The sequence below is a fragment of the Meleagris gallopavo genome, chromosome 16 (genome assembly GCF_905368555.1).
Source record: "Meleagris gallopavo chromosome 16, MGAL_WU_HG_1.1, whole genome shotgun sequence".
Classification (NCBI taxonomy): Eukaryota; Metazoa; Chordata; class Aves; order Galliformes; family Phasianidae; genus Meleagris; species Meleagris gallopavo.
This window is the reverse complement of record NC_139419.1, coordinates 7,051,954-7,073,716: the sequence shown is the minus strand read 5'-3', so window position 1 is coordinate 7,073,716 and position 21,763 is coordinate 7,051,954. Positions and strand designations below refer to the sequence as shown.

General features: G+C 50.3%; 1 protein-coding gene across 1 annotated transcript in view; it reads right to left on the bottom strand.

The window, feature by feature from the left end:
• Positions 1-20,071, bottom strand: part of HS3ST4 (heparan sulfate-glucosamine 3-sulfotransferase 4) — a 45,702-nt gene extending 25,631 nt beyond the window's left edge. The window contains exon 1 of the mRNA XM_085237622.1: positions 19,034-20,071. Within this exon, the coding sequence (XP_085093748.1) occupies positions 19,034-19,647 (614 nt within the window). The 5' untranslated portion in view covers positions 19,648-20,071. The remainder of the gene's footprint in view (positions 1-19,033) is intronic.
• Between the last annotated feature and the right edge of the window lie 1,692 nt (positions 20,072-21,763).

Here is a 21,763-nt window from a genome sequence, read left to right as displayed (position 1 = left end):
CCATATTCTAGATCTGAAATAAATAAACCTTCACATTTTGACTGTCATTTTCAAACCTGTTCACCAGAGCAGCTGGAAGAAAGTGTTCTGTCAACAATGAAACTTTTTCCCAAAACACTTTAAAATCCAAACATTCATCAAAATCAGCTCTAGTTTGCAAACTGCTCAGGCTTTGACTTAGAGGCTGTCTTTTTCTTGCGGCTAAAGAATGGCTGAGGAACATTCCTGGATGTCTCTGCTGAAGATTCTGGGAGAGCAAGGGGCTGGCACACATCTCTGATCCTCAGCCAAGTTCTCCAGCACCGGATTAGAAGCATCCTTCTTCCTCTTGCTGGAGCACAGACAAAAACGGCGTGTTCTTGTAAAAGCCTCCAGCCATTAGGAAGACAAAATGGTAAAATGTTCAACAGAGCGTGGTCTCCTGGCTCTGTGTCCCTGGGATACGCCGTGGCAGCTCGGGCATTGCCGACCCTCAGTGCTCTCTGCCATCCCCAGGATGGGAGCACTGCTCTGACCATCAGCAGGGCGGGTGCCACAGTGGAAATCTGGGTGCACCATCCTCAGGCACCAACGGATATTTCCATGTGACAAACACAACAAAAGCCTCTTCCTCCATACAAGAAGCAGCATCTGGCTTTTTCTAGGACTCGCCTAGCTCACTGCAGGTGCCTCCATCCTGCAGATGACAAATCGCCTCCTGAAAGTACGGGCTGCACAGCATCTCTGGTTGAGATTTCACCCAGAACCACATCCCCAAGAGTTATTATCAGTTTCATTAGATTAATGATCGCAGAACCACCGACAGCATAGCAGATGAGGCATTTACTTTTGCATTCGCGTACAGTAGCAACCAGTTGCATGGTTTAGCTTAAATCAGGACAAGAGACTGACTGGAGACTGACACGTCGAGGCGTGATTTCTTGCTGGCTTTAGCAGCAAGGAGGCAGATTTATGATGCTTAAAAAATACAGACTGGTCTGGGAAACGGACAGAAATCTTCTTGGTCTGTGCATAATGACACACACAGCTTTAACCCCTCCTGTACTGCGAGTGTCTTCCCTGGCTTCTCAGAATTAGGTGGGTGGTAGAAACCCCCTAACATAATGGGGTGAGGAAAGCAAATTAGAAAACATCCTCTCACTGCCTGGTCTGTCATCTGTGCTGTTAATAGTCATGAGTAGACCACATGGCGGGCATGCTGAGCTAAAAGGAAGCTAAGAGATTGTTTGTGCCATTAATACATCTCATGATAAATGATGTGTAAAGTTTTACTGCAAGGTCTTAAGGAGGTTCTGAGCAGGAAACACCCAGCAACATCCAGCAGAGGGAATGCCAATTTGGGGAAATGATCCAAGGGTCAATGGGAGGGGCAGGAGAAGGGCTGGGAGCAGCTTGAACCCAGAGAAGTGAGGGGGTTGGATGGGGGGTGCCCCATCCTCCAGGGCTGTGTGGTGCTCCAGAGCTGGGCAGGGAGCACAGAGGGTGAGGAGGAGAGGACAGGGAGGGGCTGGGGTGGCTCATATGCTGCTGGGATGAAGATTCCCAGAGCAGAGAATGAATGCTCTTGCTGTCTCATAAACCCCGTACAAATATGAAAAGAATTGAGCAAATGACAAAACGGAGATGAATTTTGGGGAGTGGAGAGATTGAATAACGAAACAAGGCATCAAAATATGCAGTTTATGCATGGGAAAGATATATCTTGACAAGGACTAATACTTCATGTGAAGCAAATAGCTCACTGGTAACAGATATGCACATTTTAAAAAGTGGTATTAGGACAAAAGTCCTGGCTTCTGCTCCTCAACAGAGCCCCCAAGGAGCACAGCTTCCACCTCCACTCAGGACTGCATCTCTGCACAGTCCTCCTTCCTTCCCTCCTCCATCCCTTCCTGCAGAAGGGCACTGCCCAGCTCCGAGCCCAGGCAGTGCAGGCAGTGCAGCACAGAGCAGTGCAGGCAATGCAGGCAGAGCTGGTCCCACTCCAGAGGAACACAGCACACCAAGGGACTTGCAGAACCCACAGACTATAACAGCACAGCCCAGCCACCAGCATGCCCAAGTCAGGGCTCCTGTCACTCTCACCTTCATGTCTACAAAGGACTTTGCCACCAGGCAATGAGGATGCGTTTTAGAGAGTGCGCTTAGCAGGCTCCCAGCGTGCGCTCTGTGCCAGACCATCTGTCTGTGCTCCCCATCTCTCCTTGCCACAGCCAGAGATTTGCACAATCAAACACATTTCACTGTCACTGGAATCTTCCTACCTGCAATGAGGGCTGTAAGCCTTATCTGCATTTAGGAATTGTGCTAAGCCAGCAGATCCCTGCGTATTTGCTCTTTGAAACCATGCTCTGGCAGCGGGGCCACTTTAAAGGAAAGCCCTACATCTCCAGCCTGCAGATAAAGCTTTGTGCCATACAAGACATTTCGATATTTTATGCTCAAATTTGGCATTGCACCAGAAGAGCTCTGAGTTATCTTAAGCTTCATAAATGCAGAGATAAAGCATTAATGGGGAAAGTGTTCCTAAGTCAAGGGTTAGAGGCGCACAACAAAATGTTCTTAGGGGGTACTCTCCCACCAGCTTTGGTGGGATAAGTGCATGCTTATATTCCCTTGGGGTGGTGCACTCACCAACATTAAGCTGAGGAGCTTATAGAAACCCTACCCAAACCAGGTCACCCCAGCTCCTAAGTATGTAAAAGCACCAAAGAGTAGAAATGCATTTCAGACTACAGTGATTAATTAGGATGATGGATAGGGACACAAATCTGGTTACATTGCTTCCTTTGCACAAACGCAAAAGCTGCTCTGAGTGGAAGGATCCAAGATGTTCAGAACATGGTGCTGCTCGGGATGCTGGCGGCTTGCACAGCAGTAGGGGCTGCAAGACATGGGCTGTGCATGGAGAGAAGGGACCATACCAGCAGGGTTGTGTCCCCTCAGGCATGGTTAGATCGATGCCAGCAAACTGGATCTGCCTTTGTGCACCCCCCTTTCCCCCTCCCTGGTTGCCCATTCCTGCAGGAGCTGCATGGTTGGAGCTGAACAGCTAAAATAGGCGGTCTGGAAATAATCTTGAAGGAGAGAAGTGAGGCAGCTGCTCAAAGGCTTGTGCCAGCCTGGAGCTGAATCTCACTCAGGGAAAGTGCTGCAGCAAAGGAGACCCCGTGTCTGATCAGGGAGCTCCGTCGAGAGCTTGAGTGTTTAACCAGCAATAGCAAAGGAACCTGGAAACAGAAAACAGGAAAGAGCAAACGGCTTTAAACAGTGGAAATGTTCCGCTGTGGAGGAGGAGGAGGACTGGAGAGGGAGGATTAGCCGTTTATAAATACAAGCAGCACCGAGTTAAAAGGCTAATTAGAATAGCAAAAAGAAATACAGCACCACATTTCAGAGACTATTTCAACTAACAAAGAGTTTTTCAAATCTGTTTGCAAGAGTGAATATGAGAGAGAAAATTGAATCCCTGTGAAATGATTTCAAGAATTGGAGGAGGAAAAATGTAATGGCAGCTCTCAGAATGCCTGTCAGGAGCCTGACGTCTTCATCTGCTGCGAGGGAAGAGTGCAAGGCGACTGCCCCCAGCCCTCATGTGCTGCGAGGAATGAGATCTGATAGCAAAGGTTTAAGAAGAGACAAGGCTCAGAGGGGAAGCACAGGTGGAACACAAGGGGCTGGGGATCCTTCCTCAAGCAGGTGGAAATGGAGTGAACAACCTCATTGCTGAGGGTTCAGCTAGAAGTGCACAAGTTCTCACGCAGCCCCCGCACTCCACATGTCCCCAGGCGTCCCTCGGTGTGCACAGTGCACCCCAACCACCCCCAGCTCACCAGGTGCAGCCCACACTGTGCCTGCAGACAGAGCTGTGTGCCTGTGGCCAAGGGCAGCGCACAGAAGTGTCCCAGGGCGGGGATGAGTTGGAGCTCACATCCTCAGCATGGGCTCCTAGTGGTGCCAAATCCAGGACAACACATTTCCCCAGAGCCTGCTGCTCTTGGAAAGGAGGGATCGGCACCCCCAGAGCTGACATGGAGGTAAATAGCTGAGGACAAACGGGATGGCTTGCACTCTGCATCTGGCCGTGATATCACTGGTGGCTGCTATGACCAAGCCACAGGTCACGATGACATCAGGCCTTAATGGAACAGAAGGGTGACAGCAGGGGATGATTCAGGAGCCGGAGCAGGGCAGGTGGTGGCAAGGAGCAGACATGACCCACGTGTGTCTCATCTCTGCCAGACAACACAAGGCGGCTGTGCACAGTGCAAGGCTGGGAAGCGGGTGGGCTGGCTGGGAGCTCTCTGATATTAAACTAATTGCATTGCCTAACAAATCATAACAGCAGCTCTGGTACTCTGCTCTTCTCAAAGGATGTGGAGTGGTGTTATGAGCATTAATTGACTCAGACTCGCACAGCACGGTCCTGGGGAGAGGCAGCAGCAGTTCTGGTCCCCATACAGCAGTGCAGGGACAGCGCCCGACCCCAAGGACCTCACTGGCAGAAGAGCAGCTCCCCCGTGGAGTGCAATGGAGTCCAGGAGCTCCAGGGCTCTCCTCTAATTACCCATCCCAGCTCTTCGTATACTCACATCCATATTCATGATGACCTCCTGAAACAAACATAAGGCAAAACCACAAGGAGCAGTTTTGCTGATGGGCAGCCACCAGCCACAATCCCTGTCCTGCCCTCATCACCTCTGCACTCCTCTCCTGGTGCAACCACCTGCGGCTGCCAGCAGCCCCGTGTTGGGCAGCCCCAGAGCATCGAGCACTCTGGGCATGAGCAGCCCTATGGAAGCAGGAGCCAGTGAGCGGGTCCCAGCTCCCCTGCACTGAGAGGCACAGACTGCATCCAGAAGTGTTCCATCTCTTCTGGAGGACCTGTGCTGGCTACTCTGCAATAATCACTCTTTACTTAAGAATGGCTCCTTGGTGTGGGCAACAGGATGGCAGTGGGGGATGGTGCTCAGAAACAGAGCTGCTCTCCAAGGGGTGGCAGTGAGTACAGCCTTCTGCACCACTGCACCACACTGTCTCCTCCGCCCTGCCTGGCTGAGGCTGCCCTGTCCAAGGGATTCCTCCCTCCCCAGCAGCCAGCAATAGAAGCCCTGTGCCAGGTCCCGAGCTGGCCCTTGTCTTTATCCTCGAGCTGAGGATGTTTGGAGATTATCAGGCTTCAACGCACCTGCTTGCCCTATCCTGCTCTCCTCAGGGCATCGGCCCACAGCTGCTGTTACAAAGCACAATCCTGGGCTTGGGGACCCCACCCCACCCCATGATGACAGTCAGTGCAGCCCCACACTCTGTGCACTGCTCTGGGCACTGCTGTCACTCCAGCAAGGGAGGATTTTGTTCAGAGCGTGGATGGCTGCGGCGAATGTCAGCTTTAATAGCACACTTCACCTTAGCTGGACGAAGAACCTCTTTGCCCTGTGGCAAAGCCACTGCAGCCGAGCTGCAGACGCTCACCAGGTCAAACCTGGCCATTTGCAATTCACGCTACCTTAGCATGGGGAAGAAACAGTTATTTCCCCTAATTACATGTTAAATGCCAAATAAATGCCCTATCTTGTATGGTAATTGCAATGTCACTGAGTGATTAATTCCTGCTCTTCAAGCTGAGAATCCACACATTTGCAAACTGCAGTTACCCAGCTCCATTGCGTTACAACTGTCACGGCTGCTCATGGGCTCTCTGCTGAGCTAACATAGGGAGCAATCTGTATTTGCCAGAAAACTTTTCCAGCAGGACAGAAGCTTATGAGAAAAGTGCATTCTGCACCAGTACCAGGAGCTGCAAGCTCTGCTCAATCCAAGAGCCACCCCTTGGGTTAAGTGCAAACTGGTGCCGGGCTGTGCTGTGTGGCTGCTCTGAATGATGCACCTGGACACAGGCACACAGCAGGCCCTGGGAGCACCAGGCAGGAGCTCAGGGCAGCCCAAAGCACAGCACAGGACCTCTCAGCTCCTTCTGCACCCCTGGGGTGTCCCAGCGCAGACACTCCGTGCAGCTGCTCCTGCCACAGCCATCAGGGTGCTGATTAATAGGAGGATGAAAATCAACGTTGATCCTCCAGACAATCTCACATTCCTGTGTCCCCAGCCTGATAATCTCCACAAATTCCCATTATGATTGGTAAACAAGTATGCTGTTCTGTGAGCACACAGGGTCGGGCTCTCTGCATCACAACGTGGAAGAGGGCTGATCTGCACGCTGCTGCCCGCTCCCTTCATGTTGCTTCTTGCACATAAGAAGATCTCAAATGGTGACACCTGCTAATTACATTGTAGAAAATAACAAAAGGAAATTCTAGAGAAAAGCTCAACGTTTCGCCTTCCTCCCCACATCTACACTGTGGTGGGTTTTTTCCTGCTTTTTTTTTTTTTTTTTTAAAGAAATAAGCTTTTAAGCATAAAAAAACTCCCCGGTGCAGCTGGTACAAATGCAGCGTAACCTTGAATTATACGTACCAGGGCTGGCTTTCATTATTTATTAGCAAGATCAATTAGAATATTCTGTTTGCAGAAGAATATAATCCAATATGTACTTCAAGCACTAACAGCTAAATATATGCTTATTTAAAAATCAATCTAAAAGTCAAGGTTTCCTTTGTAAATCCTTGCCGCCGATTAAAAAGAAAAAGCTTTGAGTGTTACCACCTGCTGGATACCGTAGTCTCAAGGAGACAGTTATACATTTTAAAACATCTCCAATGGGAATTGATTGTAAGAAGCAAACAATTGCAGAAATCCTGGTAGGGTGGGCATGGGGTGGGTGCGGGGCTGCCGGGATGGAGCCCAATGCCCAGCACAGCTCTCCCAGCAGAGGCTCATTTTTCATTGACTCGCCCGGGCTGACACAGAGCCTAGGCAGCAGCCTGGAAGCCCGGACCCGCACGCCGCAGTGTCCTCTCCTCTCTCCCTGAGGAGCAGGTCTCTAAGATTAATTGCCATGTATTATTTATTGACCTCGGCCGTGACCTTGGTCTGGAGTTGCTTCCTCGGTGCTGTGCAGTGCATGGGGCTGCAGGGATCCAGCGCCCGGTGCTCCCCTCCCACCCACCCCCAGCACTGCCTTCACCCCCCCACCCCACCCGGGAGCAGCGAGCTGCCAGGTTCTCCTTCTTCCTTAAGCTCTTTCTTTCTCGTCTTTCATTTCTAAATCTTATCTCCAGGTAAAGAGGGTATTTGATGGGATCAAAAGGTGACCTTTAACAAGGTTAGCAGAGCCTCAAATAATACCCTGTGAGTTCACGCACACTCGAGCATTAAAGGGAATGGTCCTCTGATCTCCGGTTCCTCAGTGGTAAAGTTGTTTCACAAAGATCTCTGCCAAAAGTCCATGCAGAGTATTGAGAAAACTTTCTTAAAAAAACAACATTGAGCGTTGGGCACAGATCGTCCTCCGGCTTCTGAGAAATGATCATTAAAACTTCAGAGGTGTTTCTCTCTCTGTCAGCAGCTCCCACGCTCCCGCCAGTTTCCAGGGCCTTGGCTGCTGAACACAGAATCATACAATCATTCAGGTCGGAAAGATCCAGTCCAATCGTCCACCTACCACCAGTACTGCCCCCTAACCCACATCCCCACGTCCCACACCTCCCTCAAACACCTCCAGGCATGGTGACCCCACCACCTCCCTGTGCAGCCCGTGTCAGTGCCCGACCGCTCTTTTGGAGACAAAATTCTCCCTAATATCCAACCTGTTGCAATATCCGACATCTCATATCCTTCACTCATCTGATTGCGGCCTGATCACTTTTGAAAGGTGCATCTCCAATGCTGAGCATGAGGATGGGGGTTCCTGTTCCTACCACCAGCCTCGTCCCGTGTGCCCATCCCATGCGACTGCCCAGACCAGCCCTACTGACCAGCAGCAAAGGGATTAAAAGGCCTCACTGCTCCTTTTAGATCTGGGCTGCACTCGTTTGCAGGCTGAATTTCCCAGAAGTCGTGGCTTTTTACTAGCGGATCTGCTGTAGAACCATGTTGTTATAGATTGCAAGTTCCTTAAAGGTCAGATAACACAATACAATTGAATCATATTAGCGAGCATACCGACTTGGTATTTTACAAAGAAAACCCATAAAGCTGATTGTTTGCTGCAGAGAAACATAGGTTGTATAATAAAGTCAGCGTAATTGTCTCCAGAAACAAACAATCAGTTTAGGAGAAAAAAACTCGCTGTAATTGTGGGCCGTCACGCAGCTGCTGTCAGAGCAGTGCATGGGAGAGTATCGAGTGCGGATATTGCAAGTATATATTTTACAATTTCGGTTACAGTACCTAAATGCATTGCAGAAGACCTAGTAGGGAAATAAACAATTTCCAAGTGTATTGTTGAGAGACAAATATTCAATACTTCGTTTAATGTATGGTTTGCAGTTAGCGGTTAATCTAAGACAATGCAGAGCGAGCCATGTTTCACACTGCTATTAAGGAAATGCAGAATTGATTCTGAGAATGATTGAAGACTTCTAAAGAGCACAATTCCCAGGTCGGTGATGACCCCTCCTTTTTTTTTCTAATTCGTCTGTAATCTACTCAGACAAATCCTTTTATCACGTTTACTTCCTTTCCAAGTTACAACCCGTGTGATTAATTACTTAACTTTGCAGTCCTGCTTACCCCGCTGGACTCTCTAATTTTTCTTCCTTTTAAAAGAGTTTCCCACCCCAAATAGACATATTTCCTTTCTGAGCTCCCGTACTCCGTTCCATTCAGACTTGCCGTTAACAACCCATCACATCAGCCTGCAGCAGAGCTCCCCCAGCAGCCAATGGACTTTGGTTCCCCATTACAGTGAAGGTGAGGACACAGTACATGTCTCTCCCGTCAGAACCTCTCTCCATGGGGAGATGGGCACCCACCTCCCCCAGCGCCGCCCAACTCGCTGCTCATGCATGGGCCTGGAAATTCTCATTTGGTTCTAGATTTAATCTCATAATGAAAAGGGAATTGGAACCAGTGCCACTGTTTCAAACTATCCTAGTCACAGAAAGAGGAACACACAAAGCCCCGTGGCTTTTCATCCACCCCCAATAGCAGTGTGTGCTGCTAACAGTGTGATGGCAGTGGAGCACCCAGCCTGTGCTGACCTCCCTTCCCGCAGCCCTCCGTTGTGTCCCAGCCAACACACGTGAGAAAGCAATTAGATTTAAATCTGTTTTCCTCTTTCCACCTTGCCTTTCTCTTCTCTCTACTTAGATGCTCCTCAGTGTTGTAACTAATATGATTTGTGTTTAGCACAGTGTGAAACAAGGATGATTTATGGGTCTGTTAACACCGCGCAGCTACCTGACGCCATCGCAGACCCCGAAAGGGCACTCCAAGAGCAGATTGCTAAAAGAATTCTGGCACTCTGTATAATTATTTATAAACCCAGCCCACATAATCACTGCTATTCCAACTCTCACAACACTCGCGTGCTTTCCTTACGCCGCGTTGTGCATTTTGGGAAGAAAATGCCACTAGTATCCTGGCCCCAGCCCCAGCACAGCGCACACCCAGCCACCACGGAGCGACAGTTCAATAAACTGGGACGCTGGATTTAAATTGATGTTTCAGCTCAGATTAACTTGTGCCTTAGCTAAAATAAACGTGGGTACAGCCTCTGCATTTCATTACTAACAGCCAAGGCAAAGGGTCTGCATGCTTAGGAACTGAGCAGAAACAGCTCCTCCAATGTTTCCAACAGACCAGCACGCCTAAAGCTACTTGGGCAAGCCAGATGCCAAAGTCATCTTGAAAATCTCTGGGACTGGTCCAATTTTACCCGTAGCTTTGAGACTGACTCCGTCAGTGAGGATCCCATGCCTCACACGAGCAAATGCCCTTCATTAATTCTTAATGCTGCCCCAAGTGCATCCAGCGTCCTCACTTGGCAGCCCTCCCCCCACAGAGGGGCAGGCGGTGAGCACAGCCCCCTCCTTTCCTCCAACATATAACAAGAAGCCAAATGAAATAATGAAACAAACTCATTTTAATGCCACAAAGGGAATTGTTTTATTGCTAAAGCAGCAAATAGAACTAATTGAATCTGCTGGAAAAAAAAAATGGAGAGAAGGAAAGGATAGGTCCAGTGCACAGACAGAAAGGGCGAATTGGGGTCTGAATATTCATGGGCCTGGAAACTGCAAATCCTTGAATGCAAAATATCTTCATAACTGATAATACTGCCACAGGCAATGCATGCACAGTGCTCGGAGAGAGAAAGTCTGGAATGTTTGCATTTACAATTTTTACTTTTTCTGTATTAATATTATAGAAGAATTTCTCTGGTTCATTAAACTGCTTTGCACCTCCCTGGTAAAACAGCAGGCTGATGGTGAGCACTACAGGCCGGGACCAGTGCTCATCCTTGGCCAATGTGCAACTGGGCTGGAGCCAGCACCCATGTACTCCACACTACATCCAAATGCTGTGTCTCCACATTGTGTCCCAGCCCCACATTCCTACACCACATCCCAGCCCCATGTCCCCATCCCACTGCCTGGGGACAAACAGGCTGATTGCTGAGCCTGCCTCATAGGCTGCTCCTCCCAAGCCACCCATTTCACAGGCAGCAGCTAAACCTGCCACAAGCTTTTAAACTCACTGTTTTCAGCAAACCTTAATTTTTAGTGAACCTTAATTTTCAGTGGCGACATATATATAAATGTAGGGGTTTTGCATTTTAATTAAGGCAGCATTCGTGTTCTTCATTACAACACTAAGTCAGGCAGCAAGAAACACCAAGGATATAAATCCTGTTAATGAAGAAGGAACTATGCAGTCTGCGCTGTACGTTTAAGCACAGGGGCATCAACGTGCAAAATGACTGCTACGCAACGTGCTCGAGAAGGGCTGGGTTAGTAATGCAACTTGTGTTTGTTCATAGGACATCACTGCAATTGCAGGACACAAATCTGCATCCCAAATAACCCTGTTCAGCTCTTAGTTGCCCAGACCATGGCAGAGACACGGATGATCTCCTGCAGAGATGACCACAGCCTGGGTTTTGGAATATTACATGGGAATGGGGAAATAATAAAGCACCTTGAGGTACCTTCACCAGCAGTGGCTCAAGCAGAACAGCCTGTAATGATCTAATAACATATTTCCCCTGCTGTCATTCCAGCCTCAAGAAATCCAGGGTAGTTGGAGCCTTAAATCCATGCCAGTCTTCCTTTGTCATTAATTGTTCGGTTATTTGTATTACACACTTTACATACCGAGTAGACTCCAATTTCATGGTGGACTAGATTGCAGAAATGCCTCTTTTAATCTCTTTAATTCTAAAGTAGTACCAAACTTTAATATTTTCTAATGGCGTATGCGTTTACTCACATCGAACAATATCACCGCAATTTAGGAGCAATAAAAGTCAAGCTACCGCCAGTACGATAAGCTTGCTGCTTTATTTCCAAAGTTCAATCAGTTAACCTAGGAGAGCAATAGCTTTCCTACAATGAGTAACGACGCAGAATAATATTTAGATAGAGATAAACCCTTTTTGCATAGGAAATTGCATTACGATTTGCTGGGTCTTAGAAATTTTCAGCTAAATGTGTTAGTTTACCAATGAAGTTATTGCCTCAGGCGTTTTTCCACTGTGCTTTGATTTCTGGGGGGGGTTTCTAGAGGATTTGGAGCTGAGTAAGGAACCTTTATTGTTCTTAATGTAGGCATGTGCAGCACACCCAGCAGCACTCCCTCTTCCCACGCTGATCCACACACAGCAGCCACCAAGGAGTAGAAAAGGGGAAGAGCAGCCCAAGAGCAGCCGCAGGAAAGGATCAGACCCAGACTCTCGGTCAGGATGGTGCAGAGTGGGTGCTCTTTTGGGGAGGTGGCCCAAAATGCTGCCTGAGGATTTCCAGGCCCCCAATTTAGTGCCTGCTCACTCTGCAGAGCCCCCGGGCCCACAGCCCAGTGCAGCCCCTGGCCCCGCTGGCCCCCAGATGGTGGTGGGAGCTGATGATCTGGGATTTGTGCCCTCCAAATGAATAGCTGAGAAATGAGCCGGGAGGTGCGAGTGCTGACAGTGCAGGCAAGCAGCAGCGGAATCAATGCTTGCGCTCCCTGGGGGAAGGACCAAGGAGGAGGAACCAAAAGCCAATTAAAGACCTCCAGCAGCAACGACTTCAGGATCCATGGTCTGATATCGGCCCCTCATGAGTCAGCACTTCGGATGGAAAAGGCTTGGTGTATCTTTAAACAAGTGGGACTGGAGCTGAGAAATTCCTCACTAATGGCTTGCCCAAGCTGTGCAGCCCTGTCTCACTAGCCAGCCTCCTCCATGCCACTTCCTTTACCCAGGAGCTCCCAGATCTGGGGGGCAGCCGGCCAGAGGAGCGCAGTCCCCTCTTGAAGCCCCTTCCCGCAGCTCACACAGATGTGTTTGTCTTCTTCTTGGCTGGGTGATCTCAGCTTGTGCTGTCAGCTGCTGAATCCGAATGCGAATTTAACACACGCTCCTGACTCTGACGTTAGCTCTCCATGAGCGTGCTCGCTTGCTCAGCTTAATTATATGAACGTCCATCAAGAACAAATACAGAAAGGGCAGAACTGAGGCTAAAATAAAGTTAGTTGCAGATGTGGATGAACACTAATAGAAAGTATATTATATTACTGCATCCATCTCAATGCAAGATGAAAGGATATTTTCTCTAAAACAAAGGAGAGCTACAAATTCAGGCTACCAGAGCTACTCATAACCAAAATGATTGCCTGCTAATAAAGGAAGAGGCCAAGCCTACTCCAGTCTGGCTCTGAAGGGAATGGAAATCAGATTTTTGCCCGAAATGTGACACAGCGATCACTATAATACAAAATAAAGTCTGGCAGATGGAGTTATTTTTATCTGAAATCAGTGCTGTTGAGTAAGTTGGTGGCTCCAACTGACGTCCCTTCACTATTTCCTCTGACCTCAGCTGCCCCTCCTCAGTTTCTCCATGGTGCTGATGGGATCAGGCAAGGCAGCCCCTGGGATACCTGGAGGACCCCACAGTACTTAGCTGGGAAATCAATTGTGAATTTTGCATCCACCCTCAGCGTTTGGCCTGTTTATATTGCCAAATAAATTCTTTAAAGAAGTACTGTACTTCACAGGAGAGCTTGTCAAGGTAAATACCTTCATTTACATAAAATGTGACTAGCAATTGAAATGTTAAAGCCATAAAGAGCAAGTTTATGATCCATCCTTGATGCCTGGATGTATAATATGACAAGGGGGAAAATAGTGCGCCTTGCAACATTTACTAAATTGGTGTGTTGACTCTGGGGATGGAAATGGGAGATCTGAAAATACTGGTAGTTTTTCCATAAATAGGAATCCTTCCCACAGCCTTCAGACAGATGGCTTTTGAATACTCATGCTCAGTCTGGAATCAGCAGCTACCCAAACAAGCAAACCAATCAACCAATCACCCAGCCAACCACTCAATCAATCACACAATCAACCACCTAACTACACAACCCACCACTCAACCACCCATCCAATCACACAACCACCTAACAACCCTACCAAAGACCCAACCAGCCACCCATCCACTCACCCAACTGGCCACCCAACCAACCAACACACAGTGGCTGCACCAACCCCATACGGCCACGCAGGCAGCAGAGCCCCAGCCTCTCGCATTGGAGTCCCCGATTCCCCTCTGAAGCTGAGATGACTCTTTTATTCAGGGTTCTATCCAAACTTTTTTAAAGGGATTGGAAGCCAATTTAAACCCACTTCAAATCCTAACTAATACATATATTTTTTAAAGTGAATAAAAGGATAAAATGGACTGCTGCCTACTTACATACCACAGTGAAATTATAATACCCACATTTAATGCTCTGGAAAGTTTGATGGTGTATGTTCTTTACCTGAACTCAGCACTAACATTTCAGCCATTCATTCACACACTTACCCTTCTCAATTCATTGAAACCACTTCAAGCAAAAATCATTTGAAAGAAATTACCTCTGTGTATTACACCATGAACAGTGAGAAATGTCCCACATGAACCTCTCCAGCCCCCAAAGCAATAAAATTTCTGCTGAAGTGCATGATATAATAACTCAGGGAAAAGAAGTCCCCATGACAACAAGAGGTAAGAGAAATCCATGAAAAGCAAAGGACTCAAACCTCTCTCAATACAAGGTGTCACCAATTTGTACTGGAATTTTTACTTTGAAAATCAAAAGGCTTTGTCCACAACTTTCTCTGAGAACCTGTTGTTCCTTCGCCGCCAGTCGGTGCTTCTAACAGAGCAGAACAAGCCTCAGTAAATCAAAAAAACGAGCCGGGGTCAGACTCATCATTTAAACCCATGAATACAACCAACTGACTCTTCGCCTTTCTCTTTTCCAAGGTGGCTGTTTTTCCCAAGGCCTATTTTTGGATTTTCTGTAGTGTCTACATGCTTGAGTGATATTGCATTCACACACAGAGCGAAGCTCACAAACTTTGACACTACAAATAACACTTAAACCATTAGAGGCAAAGCACTGTAGCATTTACTTAAGTGGATTATCGAGCAAAATCCTACAGAAAGTATGTGCTTGAAGACATAGTGTAATAGTGAGATTATTGCAGGCTCCCTGTGTGCTCTAAGTGATGCTCCAAAAGCCATCGAGCCCCACTGCTGCCTTGCCCAGCAGCAGGAAGCTGTGGCCACACAGGGCTCTGCAGGCTGGGCTCCTGCAGCAATCCCCTGCCTGCGTGTTGTCCTCACACTCATCTCACACTCTTTGCAAGAACGAGTGAGCACAGCGTGAAGAGGCACGGGGTGCTGAAAGCTGCTGCCATTCCCATGGCTACAGTCAAGTAGCCTGTGGTTAACCATCATCAGGTGATAAAACACTGCAAAGAGGCCTGATTCATTCCTGCATCCCATCCTTGATCTGAAACGAGTGAAAAGGCTTGGAGAAAACTGCTGGACAGGGAGGCTGATGGGGGTTCCCCTGGCTCTGCAAACAGGGAAGGGATAGGGCTGTGACTCTGGCACACAGCAGCTCTGGGTGTGAAAGAAATTCCACACCTGATGCTTCAGTGGCCTCTTCTCAACCTCCAGAAGGGCAAACGCAGGGACAGACTCAGGACAGTCTGGTCCTGTGCTCACAGCCACCAGCCTGCAAGCCATCCACAGCACCCATGCTGGCCTTGCTGCAGCTGGATGCAGGCGCTGACTGAAGGTCAATGGTGCATGGGAGTTCTTGCATTGCGTGGAAGACTTGGGCTGGGAAAAGTAATGCAAAGGTAGGACCTGATCCATACCTAAACGTTTGGGAAAGGTGATGAGAACAAGGAGTTGGAAGAGCTGCATTACATGGAAATACTCCTGCAGCCTTCAAACCAGATAGATCCCAATATACTGGATCCAGAGAGGTGGGAGGGCAGCTGAGTCACTACATTTCAGCAAAAGCCAACTCACAGCAGGTCCAGGAAAAAAATCAATACCCTTTCCCCAAGTTACCAGAAGTGCAGAGGGCACAGCCCACTAGGAAGGCATTTTACAGAGAAATACAGCAGTTACCAGGCAGCGGTGCCTGTTGTTAGGAAAAAAAACCATCTGTCCTTCCACTGTAGGTGTTCCTATAGTGCCCATCAGTGCAGAGCTGACGGAAGTGGTTTGGTTTTCTGAATAGCCTGTGCTCCCGGTCGTGGTACGCATTATTTGTACCAAGGCAGTGGCTTACAGCAAAACATGCAGGTCTGACCATTATGGAGAGCACTCAAAAAAAAAAAAAAAAAAAAAAAAAAGAAAGAAAATACAAACCAGACAGGCCGTGAAAATAGCATTAGACATGCAAACCGTTTCACTGCTTGTCATGGTGAGTGCTCCCTGCAGTGGCTGCAGCAGGACCACTGCGTGCATAACACTACGCCCATGTAACTGCTCTGCACCTGGGGGCCTGGGGCACAGCACCAGCAGGACAGTCTGATTGCAGATACATTGCCACAGATGAAGGCTTGGCCAACAACTGGCATGTGTACATGGAGCTTAACTCCAGGAGTGAGGTTTTGGAATAATCTTCAAACCTGTGATCTTCAAATCTCCATTCGGTGCTCTCCTTGCATTATGGAGATCATATTTCTGTTAAAACTACACATTTGCTGTCAAAATACAGTTACATGTCCTCAATTTTCTGCTAAAACGCCAGATGTCAAGACAGCCTTCAAAGCACAAATGGACAGAATGGAACCACTTCCCCTCCTGAGCCCACAGGCAGCTTCTCATAGCACTGGACTGTCCCGCTCAGCTCAGAGAGCAGCTGAGATGCTGGAAGTGCTGAAACCTACAGTTTTGGTTACTCTCATGAGCAGTGCAACCCAGCTGAGCGTCCTCTGTTCAGGTTCTTCCTCTTTACCCAGGTGCTGAGTCCCAGCTCTGCCCCCAGATCCCCCCAGCCTGGTGTGAAGCTGCTCCGACCGCTGTAGGGCAGCAGCTACGCTGTGCCTGCCTGACTGCAAGTCAGCAACGATTCCAATGGAGAACAACAGCACATCCCGTGATTGAGGAAGGAATGTAAAATGAGAAAGAGTCACCAGTGGCTTCCAAAGGAAAGGCAAACACCTGCTCCTTGCCAGAACAACCTGTTCCACGGTGAGACAGAGCACTGGTTAAGGGTCCAGTGCCCAAGGTAATGCCTGCTGCCGGGTATCATGGCCCCAGAACTGAAGGTGGGCAAGTAACACATGCACCATACATAAGTAATGCCACACTGCTAACAAAACAAAAGGTTAAAATTCACTTCCAATTACCCCTCTAACACAACGTTTTATAGTAGTGGAGTTACATTCAACACTGAAAATCCCTAGGAAATTATCAACAAAAGCTAATGCACATCATGGTGCGTTGGGTGCAGCTTAAGGAGAGCTCCATCACCAAGCCCATCCTTCAGGCAGCCAGGAGCACATCACAGGCACAGAGTAACCCTGGCAGCACAGACCGGAGCGGCCTGAAACCCAGCTCACACCGATGCACGTGGAGGAGCTGATCCTCCCCACAGCTGCACGGGGCGATGGGAGATGTGCTCAGCAGTCAGTGACAAAGCAAGGAACTCAGACTGCTATTTCCTTATTTCATTGCAGAAGAAAAAAAATAAACTTGACCACATTAAAAACTAACAGCTTATCATTTGTAAAAGGAAGTGTTATGTGCAAGATGTAAACAAGTGATAAAAGTCACGGTAAGGAGATGCTGCTATAAACACTTCAGTGGTTGCTCTTTTTTTTTTTTTCCTTTAATAAAAAGAAAACAGAAATATCTGCTGATAGGAAAACTCAGTTACTCGTGCAGGGAGCAGTCAGTTCATCTCAGTTCATCTCAGCCCAGGGCAGGATGTGATCCCTATAGGTGCACATGGTGCTGGCTCCCACTGCACGCTGTGCGACCCGCTGCCCCGCGCACGGCTGCAAAGCTCCTCAGAGGAAGGAGAAGATGGTGCTTGGGGTGGGCAGGTGGAAGACGGTTTAGGTTAAACCATCGGGGCAAACGCTCAGGGCCACAGTGATAATTAAACAGTGAAGTAATTTATTTATCCCATGACCAGAGAATCCATCCTCCATCCTACTCTGCCCAGGATCTCACAAATCAGCTCTGACCCAATCTTCTCATCTCACACCTCCTGCCAGCACAGCATATCACCAGCACCAGGAACCAGCTGGGCTGGCCACAGAGTACTGCAGGGATGAAAAATTTCACAGCACTTTCTGCAAATGAAAACCCGCGTGTGCCGTTTGCTCCAGGAGAGCAGTTCCATCCCCTCTCCAACCCTTTTTCGTGTAGCGTGATTTTCGAGATGAAAAAGCAGCTTGTCATATCCTGTGCTTGATCTTCTTTACCCTTTTTGAATAAAACCAAACCCATTTATTTCTATGCTGTTCTCCAGCCTCTTCCAGCAAATTTGCTGAACTTATTTATCGATGCAAAGCTTTCCTACAGGGAAAAAAAAATCTTAAGAAAGAGACCATATCTGAAATTATTTTGCTTAAGTGTATAAATAAAATAATGGCATCCAATCCTTTATTCCTTCTCTGAGTTGGTACAGCGTTCCGCAGAGAGACAAATGGACTTTCATAGCACTGGTCTCCACTTCATTGGAGTCCCCCAAGAAAATCGCTCAGGATTTTGACAAGGCCAATTGGATGCCACACCGAATGGGTGTTGCGAAGACTTTGCTTTTACAATATCCACACAAAGTTGCCTAGAGTTCCTCAGATTTACATACTGCTATCATAGAAGCAGTGAGTGCTGTTTCAATAAAGAGTGTCTGGCTGAGGCATGCAGTAACCAACTTGCTGCCTCTGTTTTTCCTTAATTTTCAGAGTACATGTGTAACAAAAATGCAGAACCCATCTGCTTAGCCACTGCTTCTTGGAACGAAACAAGTACCGGTTTCTAGTAACCACGAGCTAAAGAGCCACAGTAACTTACAGGCTACACTTAACACACTGCATGCTTTTTAGTTTGAGATCAAAGAGAGAAAAAGGAAGGAAGGCAGAAACCAAGGGGAAAAAACACAACCGCCTGAGCCAGCACAACTCGTTGCTCTGCTACACCTGCCGAGGCACTCAGCCTTCCCTCGCTGCGGTTCAGGATTTTCTAATACAGAACTCTTAGTATAAGAGTCTCCTTAAGTGTTACGTGATGTCAAATACATTTTGGGATTTCTAATTAAATCTTGCAACGAAAAAAAGAAACCTTCAAAAACTTTCGGACGTGGAACTTGTTGAATAAAGAGTAAATCTTAATTGTGGGGTGAATCCGATGTGACAGAAGCATCCTTCTCCACTTGAAAACTCACAGCATCACCTGGAACAACGCGCTCCCTTCCTTCTTTCCGCAGTTGTTAATTTCTGACCAATTCGGGCGCCGTGCAGCTGAACTGCCGCGCTTTGCTCGGCGCCCAGCAGCAGCCGGGGAGGTTCCGCACGCCATCGGTGCACCGCGTTAAATCACCGCGGCAGCAGGAGAGGCCCCCCCGGCACCTCCCGCCCCGCCGGGACCTCTGAGCCCACTCAGCCCCTCCCGGCGCGGCTCCGCGCGCTCACCTGTACCACTGCAGCCCCTTCTCGTAGTTGCGGTCGAAGAAGTGGGGCTCGGTGCCCACAGCCCTCACGTCGGGGTGAGCGCGGATGGCCTCCAGCAGCGCCCGCGTCCCGCCCTTCTTCACCCCGATGATGAGCGCCTGCGGCAGCCGCTTCTCGCCGTAGTCCGGCGTGGTGCCGCGGCTCCCGGCGCGGCTCAGCTCCTCGTCCGTGGTGCTGGACTCCTGCGGGTCCCTCTCGAAGGCTCCGCTCTGCGCCGCGATCGCCTCCCCGGGGGCCAGCGGCGCCCGCGTCCAGGCGCCCGCGTCCCGGCTGCCGTTGGAGGCCCGCGGCGGAGCGGCGGAGGCGGTGGGGGCAGCGGCGCTGCCGGGCGGGCCGGGAGGGGAGCGCGGGGCCGCCGTGCCCGGGAGCGCGGCCGGGGAACGCGGGGCGCCGGGGGCCGCCGTGGCGGGGAGCGCGGCCGGGGAGCGCAGGGCGGCCGGGCCCGCGCCCCCCATCAGGCTGTAGCACAGGTAGGTGAGGCAGAGCGAGAGGCTGCACATGCAGAGCAGCTTCCGCGCCGGGGGCACCTTAGAGCCGCGCCCGCCCGGCACCCCCGGCTGCGCGGGGGGGGCCATGGCTGCTCCCCGCTCCTCGCCCAGGGCAGCGGGCGCACATGGTGTCAGCCGCCTCCCGGCCGCCCCGGCCGCATGGGGCGCCGCCGCCGCCCCCCCGCCCCGCCGCCGCCGCCGCCGGGGGGGAGCCCCGCATGGCACGCTCGGCGCCGGCCCCCGCCGGGCACCGGGGCGCGCCTGGGCTCAGCGCCGCCGGCTCCGCACTGTTGCCTCCCGAGTTCCTGCCGCGAAACTTTGTGCCGGGTGGGAGGCGGGAGCGCGCTCCCGGCGCGGGGAGGGCCCGCCCCCGCCCCCGGCCGCGGTGCAGAGCGCGGGGAGCGCGCCGGGCCCCGCCGAACGCCGCGCCGGCAGCGCCGGGAGCACCGGGGACGGCGCCGGGAGGAGCTCAGCGCCGGCAGCGCTCGGCAGCGCGCGGCCCGGCCGGGGCCGCCTCTGGGGTCCGCGGCCCCGCGCCCCGCCCGCCCCGTTTGCCCCCCCCGCGCCCGCTGCCCTTTGCGCCGCCTGTTCTGTTCCTGAGCAGAAGTCGCCCTGCGGCAGCTCCTTCACCCGTTAGCCCCGTTTACTCCCCTTTGGGTGCCCCAAAATGCATCCTGTATTGTCAGACCCCCCGGTGCCCCCAGCCTACTGCTCCTGTCTGACTCTTGCAGCCCCCCGCCGACGAGCACACCAAAGAGGTCCCCCGGGAATCTCTGCTCCTGCTGCCGTGTGCAGAGGGGTCAGAGACCCCCAGTTCTGTTCCTCTGCAGATGAGGAGCGGAGCGTGCAGATTCCATCAGTGGAGTTTGAGAGAGGGGCTGCAGCCCATGAGCAGGGGCTGTTGGCAGTAGTTGTGCTGGTGGAATAGATGCAAGTGTCTCTCTCAATGTGTGGAATTCGCAGTGTGGGAACCAAGAGCTGAGGATGGCTGCCCACACCCTGCTCAGAGAGCAGTGTCCTGGAACAGGCTGTGGCCAAAAACCTCCCATGGCAACTCTGGAACAGCCACCATCTCTTCCCAGCCTCACGTTCCAGCACATCCCACCTCCAGATCTCAGCTATGGCTTCAGCAAAGATTCTGTGCTTTAATATCTCTCAGCTGCTCCTGCCCTTCATTCTTGTGTCTCCGGGTGTCTCTCCCAAAGGCATCGCCCTGTGTCACTGGGGCATATCACCATACTCTCCATGCCTCCCCAGCTGTGCAGCTCTGCTCTTGCTGCGATGCATAGTGGCCAAGGCACTCAGTCCTTTGCCAAAGTCCTCACAGGTGAATGAGCACTACCTGACCTCCTGTCCCCAACCTCCAACTGGGACCGAGTGCTGCACATTGCTAGCAGAACCAGCACCTGAACTGAGTGACATACATTGCAGAGGAACTGCACATCGACTCAACCCCGGGGTCACTGCCAGCTGCTGAGAATATGCTGGAGAAGCGCAGAACACATGCCCAGCCCCGTGTGGCCACAGCACTGGGAGCTTCGTTCATGGCTACATCCTGCAGGGAGCTCCAGGCCAGCACCAAATTTCACTGTTACTTTGTGATACTCAACTGGGAGCGCCTCTGAGCAAATGCCACTGGAAACTCAGCTGAGCTGGATCTCACAGCAAAAGCAACAATTGAAAAAAAATATTGATTGCCAATATTAACCAGATACTGAGCTCTGAGAAAAATTATTCATCAAATAAGATGAAGAGCGCAGACTTTTCCCATAATGAACAAAAGCTCAGTGCTGCTCTCAGCTGGACATGTGTTCTCTCTGTGCAGCTCCAGTTCCGATAGAGATTATTTCTTTGTAATATATTTTTTATGGTACACATGAGACCTCTGAAATGCTGCGCCTTGTGTCCTGTAAATCATTTCCTGTAACTAGTGGATTCCTTTTCAACTGCATTACAGTAATGTGACTGTTGAGGGACTAACCTGAACTGACAGAAGCAAAGTCGTGCATCCCTCAGCCTGTTTCCCACCCCAGCACTGGGAACAGGAGCAGCTGGGGGGCACATCTAAGTGCTGGGTTGCCCAAGGGCTCTGTGTGGTGGCACAGCTCCTGCCATGGACAGCCTGAGCCCTCAGAAAGGTCTCTGCAAGGCTGGAGGTCAGACTTGGACCTGAAACCAGATCCCCAAGTTTGGGTCATTGGGG